This window comes from Gavialis gangeticus, unplaced genomic scaffold, assembly GCF_001723915.1.
Source record: "Gavialis gangeticus isolate Ggan-Ray unplaced genomic scaffold, GavGan_comp1, whole genome shotgun sequence".
NCBI lineage: Eukaryota > Metazoa > Chordata > Crocodylia > Gavialidae > Gavialis > Gavialis gangeticus.
The window spans coordinates 11,058,846-11,075,009 of NW_017728993.1; the positions used below are offsets into that span (position 1 = coordinate 11,058,846).

Consider the following 16,164-nt stretch of genomic DNA (forward strand, 5'->3'; position numbering starts at 1 on the left):
TTCCAACCCTTAATCTATGAATCTATGAATCTATGAAACCCCATTTCCAGAGTCAAGCCTTAGCTTGTACAGCTGAGAACTATCAGCACCACCACACCTAAAACTCCTTCGGACTCTGGCTCTCAGTCCACCAGATTCAGTTCCAGTACTTGCATGAGGGGCAGTCATTTCCATCTCCTGCCTCTGTATTTCTATTGACAGGGAGGACTCCTTGCTCCCTCTTCCTCTTCTCTGGCACCCATGCATGGACTGTCAGTATCTAGCTCAAATTCAGTAAGTCTGACCATTTAAATCAAGGGTGGCCAACCTTTGGCGCATGTGCCACAAGTGGCCAAGGCAGGCTTTGTATGGGGTACATGGCAGATCAGGAAGGAAGCAGGAAACACAGTGGCAGATAGGGCAGGAAGCAGAAAGCTGAACAGCAGATCAGACAGAAAGGGATCTGAGTGGCACATGGGGAGGGTGCAGAGCTTAATTTGTAGCACACCTGCAATGGCTGGCCCCTACTGACTTAAATCAATGTCCATGGAACCAGTCATACCTGCTCTGATCACTTTGGCTAAGTACAGGCAGTCAAAAAGCCAGAGGCTGAATTGATTCAGTCTTTGCAGTTTACTAGGCTGTGTAGATTGAACCAATAAGCAAGTGAACAGACATTCACTTTTGATTCCAGAAATGCAGCCACATGCCTGCACTGGCCCAGGCCAGAAGATGGGGGCGCACTAGAGCACACCTCCTTGCTTGGCTGGAGCAGACAGCTTAGGCCAAGTTAGCCTGCTGGGGGGGTGGCGTTGGCTGGGGAGGTGCAAGGCATCCTGGGATGTTTGGGGACTGTGAGTTAACTTGAATCTGGGAGGGATCTAAGACAAAAGTTCAATAAACCGATTTAATCTAAATCAGTGAAGTCTGATACTACGTTCATCCATATTTATCTTAAACCATTTTCAGCCATTTTGAAAGCGGTTTATGTGCACTGAACTTCTGTTGTGTTCCACATTTGAACCGGTTTCTGATTGCTCTTACTAGTTTGTGTGTAATTTCCAACCCTACCCCTTAGAACAACTGCCATTAACATTACTTACAGTGAACAGTATTTCACTTGAAATCAGAGCAACTATCTGAAGAATGAAATGCTAACCAACATGAGTAAAGATGTCAGGACCTCAAGCAACTGGTAACTTTGTACCACATATTTGTGTATTCCCGATATCTTGTTCTGTTGGGAAAGTTAGAGTTTCAGGCCATGACTCTGGGCCTGCTTCTGCCTCTCCCATTCCTGTTCTTCTATCACTGGGACTATTTGTGGAACAAGCTATTTCTCTACTTTATGGAGAGATCCAAAAATGTGTTGTTTTTATTTTCTGTGCAACTTGTCTGTCTACATAAGATAATGTGTATCTGTATTTATTTCTATGAACCCCGTGTTTAAAAGAAAAATGTAAACATTATTAAATTGAAGATGTTGGTCCTTCCAAACTTTGATACTCATATTGTTCAGTTTTATGAGGTTTCTCTCACTACCAGCACCTCCTTTTTATTAAAGGCTGCTTCATCACTTCAAACACATATGTTTAGTTGCCTCAAATGGTAAATTGCTTTGTACTGTCCTTGAAATGCACCGTATAAATATTGTATTTGATCTTTAGCTTACAGTTCATAAATAATTTATTTAAAAAAAATGCTCTTCAATGAGACCAGCAGCTGCTGAGGTGTTCAATTTTCTGAAAAAACATTTATTTATTGCATACATTCTTTTAGCTTGGTACAGATTTGCTAAATGCTGCATCTGGTAGGAATTATAGGAATAATATTCATGTTAAAAATCTCAAAATGCTAAATGCTCAAATCTGCTGAAACGGTTTGTAAAGCAGCATAACCATTTTGATAGGCAGTGGAGATGCTGAAAGCTATACAAACATGGCTTTCAAGTACAATTCACTTACACCTGACGATTATTTAAAGCATCTACTTATGACTCCTTGAAAGGTTTTTAGATTTCATTACCAATAACAAGTAATTCTTAAATTATTTACATTTCACATTACTGCATTGAAACTGTTGTAGAAACCTGCTCAATATGCCAAACATAAAAAAATAAAAAGAAATTTTAGATGATTATATTTGATGAACAGGCACATTTTAATTCATGTATGGTAATATTCTTGTTAATGACATGTCTGCTTAGGACATCCATTAAAAGTCCATTAACTTAGCAAGGAAAGTGTAATAAACTTACCCTGGGAATTTTCTGATAAATTAACATTATGGACTTCTAATGAATATCTGTTTTAGGAATTGTTATTAGCAAAGCTAAAATTTAATTAAATACAAGCCATACGTGAGTAAAAAGCACTAAGAAGACAGTAACAAGCAGGAAAATCCTGCCTCATTAAGCATGGTACAGGCCACAAAATATGCTAACAGTAGCAGCAAAAGCTACTATTGTTTCCTCCATCAGCATGCTGGTTGGTATGTTAGTATCAGAAGCTTACTGCATGAAATCTAGCTGAAGTTCCCATTTTCTTACAAATCCACGGGAGAAATTGCTTGATTTCCTGGCAATCCACTTAAAAACCACTAAGGCCTGAGTTTTAGAAGTGTAGCAAATCTACAATTCTACCTGAAGCGGACGGCAGCTGTACCCACCTTTGAAAAATCAAGCCCTACCAATATGTATCTCAAGGTCAGCATTAAAAAAAGTACTGCAGTACTGTAACAAGATAAAGTTAGTAGATCCATTTGAAAATGTTGATCTAAGTTAGCAGTTGGCAACATAAAGCCTGGGGGCTGGATCCAGCCAGCTGAGCCACTGGATCTAACCCGCAGACCTGGAAGGCTTTGCCTGCACTGATGCTGTTTCTCTCAGACCCCACCTTGCTCCATGGCCGCATGCGGGCTCGCTTCCAGCTGGAAGGGGCTGCACCAAGGCCAGGGAGCTGCAAACTAGGCCTGTGCGAAGTGGCAAGTATTTGCTTTGGATTCGGATTTGGCCGATTCGGAGGGACGGTGATTCGATTCGGAGATTTGAATCGCTATCCTGATTCGATTCAGCTGAATCAGATCCAAAGTTTCAGAGCTGCTTCGGAGATTTGGTCATAGATTAAACAGCCAGCGGTCCTCACCACGCTGGACACAGCTGCCTCCAACTGGCAAGTCTGTTGTGGTGGGCAGAGGAGGAAGGGAAGGGACGTGGGGGGCAGATCAACGCCCCACAGTGAGGGAGGGATTGGGGCTGGGACAAGCTGCCCAGCTGGGTGGGGGGGGAGGTGCAGCAGTGTTGGGAGCTATGCCCTGCTGCTTCTTGCCCAGCTGGGACAGGGGGTGGGGGGAGACATGGGATGCAGGCACGGCAGTGCTGGATGTAGGGGCTATGCCCTGCTGCCACTTACCCCCTTCCACCCAGAGTGTGCCACACCTGCATCACGTCCCATCCCCTCAGCCACCCCAGCTGGGCAAGCGGCAGCAGGGCATAGTCCCCGCTCGCAGCACTGCTGTGCCCGCATCCCCCGTCCTCCTTCCCCAAGTCCCGCACCCTCCTGCCCCATCTGGGTAGCTTGTCTCAGCTCCAATCCCTCCCTTGCTGTGGGAGCGTTGATCTGCCCCTTCCCTCCCTCCTCTGCCCACCACAACAGACTTACCAATTGTAGGTAGCTGTGTCCAGCGTGGTGAGGACTGCTGCCTGTTTAGTATATGGCCGAATCTCAGAAATGGCGCTGAATCTTTTCCAAATCGATTCAGAGGCTTCCGATACTATTTGGACCTTTTAATGGTCTCCCAATTTGATTCAGATTCGGAGATTTGGCCACCAAATCAGGCCGAATCTCCTCCAAATCAAATTGGCTACTGAAGCTTCACACAGCCCTACTGCGAACGCTACTGCTTCTCTCCGCTCCCAGGCCCCTGCCCTTTCCAGAACAGGCACAGCTGGAAGATGCACAGGCCTGACACAGAAACCTGTGGGCTGGATGCTGCACCCATGCTGCAGCCAGGGGAAGCGGAGAGGAAAAGCAGCAGTGACAGATGCAGCTGGAAGCTGCATGGCCCTGGTGCAGTTCTCCATTGGCTAGAAGTTGAACCAGCCTGCAGCCAGGAAACAGGAGGGTCTGGGGGTAGTGGATGTAGCTCCTAGCTGTGTGCCTTGGCGAGGGGGCAGGGAAAGCCCCTCTGTCTCTGAAGTTCTCCCAATGCCACCTGGTCCACGTTGGACCAGCACTGGGTTGTCCTGGCCTGCATCTTCTTAAAGGTTGCTGAGCACTGCTCTGAGTGATTTTGGTAAAGCTGTGGAGAGAGCTGATAACAGTGCTGAAGTTTTCAGATGCATGTAATTCCTGCACCTATGGTACTCTATATCCTATCATTTAAGAAAAGAGATGAAATCATTAAACATTGATATCATGTCACACCTTTATAAACAGCTTTCTGGAAGTAATTCTTCCAATGTTAACAGTTCAAAGGCATGAAGTTCTCACTACTATACTTCACGGCACCCACAAGTATACAGTATACTCAGGAGACATAACACCTCTATGTACACAATCATGTAGTTTCTCACCTGCCCATCTCCTGTTTCAGTGAGGCCTGTTACTTTCTTGCTGGCAGGTACAACAGTAAAGGGTTAGGGGATAATACAAAATTATTTACCTATTTTTTCATATTTATCTTCCACCAAATCTTCTAAGTCGATCAACTTCCAGAAATTATCATTCCACCCCTCCTCTGACGAATACATCCATTTGCACACCACTGTACAGAGGGACCTAATGAAAAATGGCATAAGTCCACAGTCAGAGCATTTCATGTGTTCATTAACTCATAGTTTAAGAGACAATGAAAGAGAATAACAAGGTAAGTGGCAACAGGATGCCTAAAGCCAATACTTTTAAAACATATGCCTATGTTTGAAAGAATGACTCAGGGTTTAGGGTGCCAGGTTTGTGGCACTTCACAAAGGCTGATTTCTAGGGTGCTTTCTCAACAATAAAAGCTCTTCAGCTGGTTATTCATCTGCATACAGCAGCCAGGTGAGCAAGCTGCGTCTACCAGAGGCATTTCAAAGGGACAGTACAACATAAACACTGTAACTGCATAGCAAGGAGCTTGACGAGAGGTGGCTCGTCAAGCAGTAGCTGCAGAGCAGTCCTGTGCACACAGCATAGCCCTATAAACACTATGAGCACCTTCCATTACAATGAACCCACAATTTAGTGATGTTGCATCATTAACCACACAGGCAAAATCCTCTGTGAGATCACGTGTCTAAAACAGAACTGTGTCAAACTAGCACTGCTTCTGCACAGCACATCTAGTTTTGCTGCCTTTGGGTCTGTATTTCATCAGAACCTGATGACAGCTTAGTGATGTGCTGAAATAATATATAAGCCATGATGCAACCAAGTGAAATATTAAGTTACTGTTTCAGCTGATGTTGCTGATAAAATGGCTTGAGCCCCACTGAGAATACAGTTGGAAGGATATGGGATAGGGGCACTGGAAAGGCACAAGGCAACAGCTCTTCTAGAATTAGCCACCTACTATAACGGACCTTTTCCTTACAGTCAAAAAAGTGAATAATTAAAAGTGATACAAAATACCGAGGAACAAATACACTGTTGTTTTACTGATGATTAAGGCATCCCAGGAGTCTTAACTGTGCTCTGTAAAATCAATACACTAAAAGGTGTTAATATTTCTAATTGCCGCCAAAGATGACAACTACCTGTAGACTTGAAGGTGCCGCTAAGGTGCCAAGTAGAGGTTAGCTCTGTTGCATCTCATTGAAATGCTTCCTGGTGTAATTGGTCTCATTACAGAGATAACCACGCTTAGGGATTACGCTTCTTTCCTATCGGACCATATGCGTTGTTTGTCCCTTGTTTTTCTCACTTAGGTTTTCTTTTGCAGACAACTTGCTTTGATACAAGATGTGGCACAATTTAAAGAAAATAGTAAAAGAGCAAGTGCTTCTTTGAGATTGCCTGTAATTGAATTCAGGCCAATTTAGGCTATATTTCCTTGCAAATAAGAGGAGAGAAATAAATATTCCAGTCGCTCTCTCTTAGAGGTCTATGTAAACAATTAAACCAAAATTTACAAAACCAAACAAGAGTTGCCACAAAGCAACATAAAGCTCAAGGCTAGTACAGTTTCTTACATGGAGAGCCAAACCTTAACTTAAAAATACATTTGCAGTCTATCATGTTACATTTTCTGCTGCTGCTTTAACATTACCATATGTTCTTATAACTGGAGGACTCTCAGTGCTTCTTTCCATTCCACAATGTGTACTTTTCTACGATGGCTTACAGCAAATACTGTACAGCAATTAATGCATGCTAGTGATTTGGAGGAACTGAAATGGGAATGACAGGCCATGTGCTCATAAATGGAAAAACGCAGAGATCCCTTTGGGGTTATAATTCTCAGTCTAGGCTGATGCAGGTTGATCCACCTGAGTTTTGAATCTGCCCCTTTCTACAGTTACAAAATGGCCAGTCAGGTACAGTTCTGTCTCTGGTTTGCAAACAAACAAAACCGAAAATAGAAAGCACATGACTTGTAACTACAGCAGTGACAATGTTGATATAAGGAATTCCAATTTCCAGGGATTTAAAAGCCAGACACAGAAATCCAATTAGGACCTCTGACAGAAATTGGATGAATATATAAATTCTTGGCCCAAGAATAAATTGGAAAAAAAATAAACATTTCCCCTGAATCAACCTGATCCTTCTATTTAAAAAAGACACAAGGGAAAATTCAAAACAAAGCCTCTGTCACTACTCTACATAAGTAACGTGTACAATAATGTAGCAGGCTTTCCAAAACACTGTAAGTAATAAGCCAAAGTAAAGTATCATCACACATGGACATATTTTTAAATTAGATTGCGAGGCTATGAATTATTATCCTAGCCTTTTGATTTAGGAACTACCTTGAAAAATGCGTTGAGAGGGCTATCCACAAGCCAAATACACAGGCTTCCGACTCTCTAGAAACCCAAAGCAATTTCTACAGGGCCCTTGCATTCATTTTGAATGAAGAATCACTTTTGATCTCAAAGACATTTCTTTTAAAATATTATCACCTAGGGCTCAGTGCCGCCACCCAGTTCAGAGTGAGTAGTCCCTTTGTGTATTATGGTTCTTTTGAAACAGCAGTGAGTAAAGGGAGGAGCCTGGCTCATACTGGATTTATACGTGTATACTGCAGCACCCTTAGTTTTCAGTCTTACTGCAAAGAGTTTCATAGGAGTTCAGTTCCATATATGGGAACTATTACATGTGTTGTCAAACAGAAGTAGTGTTTTGTGATGGCTTTTATAAATACTTATAATTAAAGTATTTAATCTACAGCTAGGCATCTAGGTCTTACTGCCTATTCACTCATTACATTGGGATAGGGTAAGACTGAATATATGCTAGCCACGAACCACCAATATGGCCCCAAAGCTGAAAGTCTACCAGCAGCGAAGAACTCGACATCTCCTGAGACTCAGCACCGCACCCTGTGCGGGCTACCAATGCATTGCCAATTCAACTTTACAAAGTTAACTGAACTATAAAGCTTTTAGCAGCCCGAGTCCTCAAAACCCAAAGAAAACATAGCTCATCTCCCATGTGTTCTTTGCTGGGGTGACCTTTTTTGATTGGAAGCTATAGTTGGCGCTTTCCTCTTTCTGCTCAGTTGTTCAATTTTTGTGTTTTATGAGGGCGGGCATTTAATGACACATTTTCCATGTGCAGCTTTGGACAGGTGAATTTTAAATGGACTCAAATTAATAAATAAATATTAGCTTGATTTAGAAGCACTCACAGAAACCCTTGTCCAATACAACCCATGAGCACAATTCTTAACTCCAGGAATAAACTAGAAAATGCAAAGGTCATTACGAAAAAAGGGTTGAATAAGCATGTAACTTCACTTCAAAGATACCTGCCAGTTGAGTTTAGATGTCAAGAACCAGCCCGAAGTTTTACTGAGATGAAGGACAGAGATTACCTACACACACAAAAAAAGGAATGCTCATTGCAGTACTTTCCTAACTTCTGTTTTTCTATTGGAATGGTTGGAGGTATTAACTTCATTATTTGGCCTTAAACATCAGAACTTCCTTACCTAAAGATTAATGAACCAGAAGGATAAAGTAAACTCTTAATTTCTCTACCATTATTTAAAAATAACCTGGGTCAAGAAAATTCAGTTAATATTCTGATTTCATGACTGCTTAACACCAAGATAAGACTTCTGGACATCTGGTATAGTGGCTGGCCCTAGTTAGCACAGATTCCTAGTGAGATGGGGATACACCTACTGAGAAAACACTGTTAGCCTCAGAAATATCCTAAACCAAATAACATGAGAAGTATCTTAATGGAAAAATCAAAATCAACATTTTGACACTGATGGAATCAAAACCATATTTTTCAGCTTCGCAGCAGGAAAGAGTACCCTCTGTTTTTACTACAGGGCAGCATTGGCTGGGAGGGGTGCACTAAGCTCCCCTTTCCACTGTTTTCTAGGTTTCTGTGCCCTTGCAAATCTATGCGGAAATAAGGACAGGAAGCAGGTTGTCCTCGTGGTATTTCTAGCAGGATCAGAAAGAAGCTGGAAGCTCCGGAAATCTCCTTACGTGGAATCAGTGGTTCCAGACAGTGTGTGCAAGAAGCCAGGTTTCTAGGAAAGTTGTGCATGTTAAATTCCAAACATTTAGGAGCAACTCATTGGGAGTATTCACACACATTGGCTTATATCTCTGCATCAAATCAGGCTGGGTCCCCCCCACAGGTGCTGAGAACCTGCTTGTACTCAGGCCCCGTGAGACTGTACAGGCAGCAAGGGCCAGAAAGACCCAAAATTTGCTGTCTCCCATGTACAAGGGCTAACCTTACACAAAGCTTTCTGTAAAGAGTCACACTGTACGTATATCATAACTGAGAGCATCAACCTACATTCAGTATTTAGCCAAGATCACAGGAGAAATTTTAATTATATATATACAGACATACATACATATATACATCTACATACATATATATACATACATATATACATACACACACACAGTAATATATGGAGGGGCACCCATTTACACCTTCACTCATTTACACCACAATTCAAATGCTGCAGTAGTTGTAGCAAACTGTATCGGGGGGACCTAACAAAGTCACGTGCAGTAGCACAAAGTAGCTTTCTGTGGTCTGTAGGCCACTGCTGTTCAAAAGCCAGAAGCAATCAAGAACAAAAGGAAGCCATGCAAGTTTCTGAAAGTAAGAAAAAACCCCCTCAGACAATGGAGTACGACTGCCACAACATCAAACATGCGTTTCCTTTTGTTCTACAGACCTTAAATTTAAAACAGATGGTATTCAAATGGAAACTCCGGGTTGATGTTGTGCTCAAGTGAACTCCTCCACCGTCTGACATCTAGACATGCTGTTAGTGTCCCCCCAAATTAAGTGTCCCATAGTTTCAGGCTTTCTACTGAAACAAGCATAATGCTGTTCTAACACAATCAAAGAACTGTCTGCGGTTTTCATAAAAATGTCCCAGAGAAAACCCTATGGTGCACTCAACCCCTCCAGCAATGATCAGTATGAAAAAGAACTAGGCATCAGTACTGAGACAGCCTGAAGAGCAGCATAAGTTCGCTCAAAGCAATAAGAAACCCCCCCCCCCCAATTAACAGGTAATGCTGTACATGTTAATTCATGACCTTTCTGAAATGAAACCAAATAATTGGCTCTACGTTTGCTGATGGTGTTTATACCTGGCATGGCAATGTCTACGCTGTATACTACCCTCTTTGTGGAGACTGGGAAAAGAAAGGGGTAGTTGGCCCTGAGGTGACATTACTCAGCCAGAAGGAGAAAAAAAAATAATCTGGCATCTAGTCACTTAGCCTTGAAACATTATCTTATGACTATAAAATTTATGAGATACAGCCTAGGCTAGATGGTTGGTGAAAAGAATCAAAGAAAGAGCTGTGGGCTGAGTACATAACAGTGTAAGAAGAGCTGCACCTGTTGTCATTCGGTTACTCCTCGAGATCTCCCAGGAGGATTAACTTTAAGCCACAGGGCCAAATAAGCCTGGGTCTAATCCATTTCATGTCAGGCTATTTGCACATTACTTAGCCTTTTGAACAGCTCTTTAATTGTATTTAATTGCATTTATACAAATTGAAATATGTCAAATATGTAAAGCTCTGGAAACAGCATCCGTTCCATGCACTGTATTAGCATACTGTGAGCTCAGACAAGCAGGAATTTCTTCAGGTTTAATTCTAAGGTCATTAAAGACAACCCCAGTTGTGTTTTAAATACTATATATGTTTGAGTTTGTACAGTTTCTGCATGGATATAGAATGTGGGTATAGATACAGTTGGGGTTTGTACAGTTTCTGGATGGATATTGAGTGTTGGTATAGACACAGTTGGGGTTTGTACAGTTTCTCGATGGAACAGATGCTATTTCCAGAAAACTTTGGAAAAGTTAAACATCAAAGCAAACTGTTAAATCTGAAATTAAATCTGAATCTGAAGAGTTGATTCTGATTCGGAGAATCAGCGATTCGGCCATAGACACAGCTTTATGTTTTTTCTACATACCTCGAGGTTCCAGGTGCGGCTCATTGAACACTGAGATGGTGGGCTGGATGCAGCGTCCCACAGGAGCGTGGGGGGGTCCCCCCGTGTGCTCAACAGCAGACCCGGAAGTGGACTGGAAGTATTTCTGATTCAGAGATCGGCTCAGTGATCAGTCACGGGGGACCCTGGGTGCCCCCCCAGACCCAGGAAGCACCAGTTGCCAAGCCACGGGGTGGGGGGACTCCCCACATGCTCCATCTCGGAGCTGGAAGTGGACTGGAAGTACTTCTGGTCCACTTGCAGGTTTGCCGCTGAGTGCAACCCCCATCTGCCCACGCTCACATGGGACGCTCCATCACCTCAGCATTCATGAGCCATGCCTGGTACCTCAAGGTACGCAGAAAAAACACATAAAGCTGTGTCTATGGCCGAATCGTCGAATCTCTCCGAATCGATTCAGAGGCTTCTGATTTGATTCGGAGAGATTAATGGGTCTCCTGATCAGATTCAGATTCAGAGTTTCGGGTGCTGATTTGGGCCGAATCTCCTCTGTATCCAATCAGCAACCAAAGCTTCGCACAGCCCTAATGTACACCACCCACCTACAGCCACAATAACAAGGAAAGCTGCAGTTGCATTGCAACATTGACTCCTGGCAAAATTTCCAGGGCCTGGGCTATCTAACGTAGATATTTCTAAGGTGTGCAACACTACATTATCTAAGCCTTAAGGGTTTGTGCCAATATAAACATATATTTGCATGACTCCTAATCCCTGGTTTCTCTAGGAAGAGGAAGAAGGCCTCTAGGCAAGGTTGCCAAATAGCCCTTTCAGGAATCAGAACATTAAACTTATATCAGCGATCAAGAAATAAAACTTTTTATTCAGCAGGTTCAAACAGTAAGTTGCTTCTAGGAAAGGAAAGAGCAACAAACTCCAAACTCAGTGTGCTACCTGCTTTTCTTACTCTAACTCCTGGCATTTTTTTTTTTGTTTGGCTTTTTTAATCATAGAATATTCTAAGCAAATATACTACTTAAAGGGCAGGATTTTATTGTCAGAAAAATACAATTCACATCTGCAATTTTCTATACCCACACATATAATTAATCTCTCCTGAGTGCAGCCACTCCCTGACAAGGATCCATGTTATATTTAAACACTGGATGCCACTTCAAAAAAAAAAAAAAAAAGGAAAGGAAAGAGAACAACAGGATTATTTTCAAAGAGGCTGTAACAAGATAAAGCTTAGAAGACAACAGGATCTTTTGATCTTTGGTACCAACCTTGTGTCTATCACCCCAAGGTTGGCGAGATCATCAGTTGCCACACAACCCTGTCAAGCAATGATTTATAGGAAGTGCACACATCCTACTGATCTATATACTTAATATCTGCATTGCACATTTATTATATCTTCTGCTTCTGACTTTAAGGCATTCTGTAACTATTGGAGACCATGGAGGCAGGGCACAGATTATTCTACCTCTACCTCCTGGGAGTTCTCTCACTTTTCACTGAAGCACTGGGAACGGCCACTGTCAGAGATGGGACCCTGCTTAATAGTCTCATATGGCATGGTATATTGTGATGATGCCTATACTCCTAGCATAGAGACTCGAGGTTTTAAGCTAAAGCTAGGATGGCCTGCTTTGGGATCTGCACAGATATACCATGATTTTAATGAGACATCATACAGGACCATGTCAGTAAGTCTCCAAGGAACTGTAAGGGGCTGTCCCAACAGATCCAGTTCTAGTCTCAGGGACTGTAAATGTTTTCATCTGTTATATACCTTGCCAAAGATTAAAACTATGCATCTAACATGCAGCTCTGCTATGGGGGAAGGAGACAGGATAGATATGGAGGAATGGCAGTTGCTGGTTGAAAAACAAAAATATTCAAACTGAGCTGAACTAAGAACAAAATACACTATACTATCATTGAAGCAAGATGTTCCCTTTGTCAGCTGTAGTGATAATTATTAAGAAATGTTTCTCTTTAGGGATAAGCTATCAAGAAAAAAATCTTTAGACTTGTCACCTTTTCCTAGAAAAAGTTATGTCGCAAGGCCTGAAAGGAAACGCCCATTTCAAGCACCAAATGGCAGGTCAAATTAGTCCCCTGTTTATTTCCATTTGTTTTATTGATTTTATCTCAGGGATATACTCAGCTAAACATCTTCAGCTGGGCCAGAAAATACAAAATAACCATAGACCTTTATACCCACTTCTCAGCATGACATGAAGCTAGACAAACCAAACATATATCCAGTGCTTTGACGTACATATCAGTTGCATTCCTGTATTGTATTAGAGTCACCCAACCAGGAAAGGTGTCCCATTGCTTTAAACAATGTCCAAAACCCATTAACAATATGGTCCCTTCCATGAAGAATGTATGTACTAGGCAGACAAAACATAAGGGGCAGGATATATTACTATCCGTACTTGACTAATGGGGAACTAAGACACGGAAGAATTAATTGGCTTGCCCAAGGTCACACAGGAGGCCCTTCTCAGGGCCTCAAATTAACCTAAGCTCCTGATTCCCAGGCAACAATTTCTGCCACAAGATCATACTCAGATGTATATGTATCTGATACTACTCAGATACCCCACTAACTTGGACATGTTATACATTCTCGTACAGTCAGTCAGATCAGGATTAAACTTTTTTCACATATTTAAAATCTAAAAATATGCCCATATTAAGTAAATAAAGTATCATCAGCCCACTTCAAAGAAGGTTCATTTAGATATAGGGAAACTGCAAAACTTGTCTGGTGTTACACTGCAAATGACTGGAAGAGACAAAGAGCCTACATAGCATGGCTTCCAGTCCCAGGTCCTGTAATCTAGACATGCTGCCTCCCAAGCTGCAACGTTAGCAGCACTCCAGCTCAATTAATTCAGAAAAATGTACTCCTTCCAGCTCAATATTTCATCCAAAGCAGACTGGAATAGAAAGCCTAATATCTGTTTTAATGAACAGCTCATATTTAAAAATATATTCTCTTGTCACCTTCCTTAGCCAGCTAAAACCGTTCACCAATTAAAGCTGAAAATGGATAGCCTTGAGCTATTGTAAGACCTTGACTGATCATAATTATTTAGGCTGAATTCATCCCTAGTGTAACAATATTCATTTAAATACAAACCCACCAATGAGGAAGCTGGACCTTTCTTTCTATGCTATTTGTTATTTGACTTGATTTTGTACTTTTCAATTCAGCACAACTGGTCTATTGTGTAAAGCCGTACAAGAAAGCAATAGCAGCACTTTCTTCATGTCAGTATTGGGAGGGGGAGCTAGCTTGATTAAGACGCCTCCAATCTGGGCAAATTACCTTGTCTTAGATTTCATTACACACTTCCTGATAATGTTCCAAGAAGATTCACTCAGGGCTACAAGCCAGTTGAAAGAAATTATTAGAAAACTTTTAACAAACTCTCTCATCTCTTCATGGCCAAACAGTGGTCAGTCAACTACTCCCCAGTGGCAGCGTGTAATCTGCCCAGCCCATGCACTGCAGTGTGTCACTTCTTGTATCCAGGTATGTACAAGCCTAGTGGTGAGATGTGATTGTGGCTAATTGCGGATCAGTGGTTTGAGCATGTGGTCAGATGCACCTTCCCTACCTGTTAAGTCAACTGTAATGACACTTTCACAGCTCAATAAGGATTCATGGACCCTTTTTTGGGAGGAGGAAAGGGGGAATCACAATTCCTTAGCCCATGCCCAGAATAGCTGCAGCCATTAGCTTCACCCTCAACACAGGAGAAGGGTTAGGGGAGGTGAGTAAAGTTGTAAAGTTACACTCCATACAAGCTCTGCTGCTTCTCAAAATACGGGTCCCCCTCTGTCAGCCTCACAAAGCAGCACTTTAGGTACTTTCTTACTCCCCAGAGCCTGGCATGAAATGGCCAATGTTTCAGACAGGGGCCCTTTGAGGACATCAAACAAAATCAACTGTTATTTCTTTCATACTGTTATTTTTTTGTTAAGTTAATTCTGGCCTTAAAAATATAAGGTAGCAAAACCCTAAAAAGAAGGGAGAGATACAGAGCTCCTTGTGAACAAGAAAATTCGTGTTCTTCAGGATTGCAATAAGTACAAGCTTAGCTGAGACAGTGAAATAAATATAGATAAATGGTTGTTTCCCTTGCCTGTGGACTACATCAGCAGGGAGAGACATCACAACGCAACTCCGTTATCCAACTGAGAGAACGAAAAATTGTTTTTCTGTGAATTAGAGCTCTTTTAATATATTCACCAGACATACATTTTTGGGTATGAATCCATAATTTCTAGCATTTAGGAAAGTGGGACTGGAAGGGACCTCACAAGGTCATCTAGTCCAGCCTCCTGCTCATGGCAGAATTATCCCTGACTAAACCATCCTAGTCCAGTGTCTGTCCAACCTGCTCTTCAAAAATGTCAAGGGGGCCTGTTCCAATGCCTGGCCACCCTCACAGTCAGAAAGCTCCTAATTTCCAACCTAAGTTTCCCCTGCTGCAGCTTGAAGCCATTGCTCCTAACCAGTGGCGATGTGTAGGGAGTGCACGGGGGTGCACGTGCACCCGCTGAGAGTACTGGTGCACCCCAGACAAGCTGCACTCCCCACTTAGGTGATAGGCAGGGGGGTCAGGCGGGAGTGACAGTGCCCCCCACTGTGAGCACTGGCTGGGGAGTGGGAGCGCCAGATGAAGTGCTGCAGTCACTTCTGGAAGCACTGTGGCCGCATCCTGGTCAATACGATTGGCCGCGGAGGGATCCCCCCCTTTCCCTCTGGTCAGCAAGTTTGGCCATGGGGGAACCCTCCCCCCCGGTGAGCGAGACTGGCTGCGGGGGAAACCACCTCCCCACTTGCTGACCAGTCGCTGGGGGGGCACATGCCCCCCCTGACTAAGGTAGCACCTGTTGCCCATGCTCCTAACCCTGTCCCTTACAGCCACAGAGAAAACCCAATCTCCCTCCTCTGTATAATTGCCCTTCAAGTATCCAAAGACTGGAATCAAATTCCCCTTTCAGTCTACTTGTCTCTTGACTAAATAACCCTAGTTCTTTCAGCCTTTCCTCATATTTGCTCATCAGGCCCCTAATCATTTTTGTTGCTCTTTCCAATCTGTACACCACTTTGTTGAAGTGGGGGGCCCAAAAATGGATGCAACACTCAAGGTGAGGGCTCAACAGTGCTGAACAGAACAGCAGAATCATTTCCGTTGATTTGTAAGTGACTCTCCTGTTAATATAACCCAGTATAATGTTGGCTTTTTTTTTTTTTGCCAACAAGAGCACACTGTTGGCTTATATGCAGTTTGTGGTGCACTGCAGTGGTTTCAACCTCATTGGACTTGAGGCACCCCTCACTGGACTCAAGCCTCCTCTCTATAACTTTTGTGAATTGAGTAGCACCCAGTTTCAAAAACTAGTTTATATATGATAGTGCTTATCTCCTTGCAGAAGGGCTGGCAATGGGGCTGCAGGATTGTTCAGACATGGGTAAATCTGAAACTGCATTTGTCTACTTAGCTTATATGCTTATCTCCTCACACCTTGCGGCATCCAAAAGCAC

The 16,164-nt window shown here is 42.7% G+C and overlaps 1 protein-coding gene across 8 annotated transcripts in view; it reads right to left on the minus strand.

Annotated features, from left to right (window-relative positions):
- The window catches only part of FGGY (FGGY carbohydrate kinase domain containing), a 520,775-nt gene that overhangs the window by 150,486 nt on the left and 354,125 nt on the right, over positions 1-16,164 (minus strand). For all 8 annotated transcript variants that reach the window (XR_002094627.1, XM_019501213.1, XM_019501212.1 and 5 more), the window contains one exon: positions 4,642-4,757. Coding sequence is in view for 7 of the 8 variants with exons in the window: in XM_019501213.1 (XP_019356758.1) it covers positions 4,642-4,757 (116 nt within the window). In the remaining variant the exon portion in view is untranslated. The remainder of the gene's footprint in view (positions 1-4,641; positions 4,758-16,164) is intronic.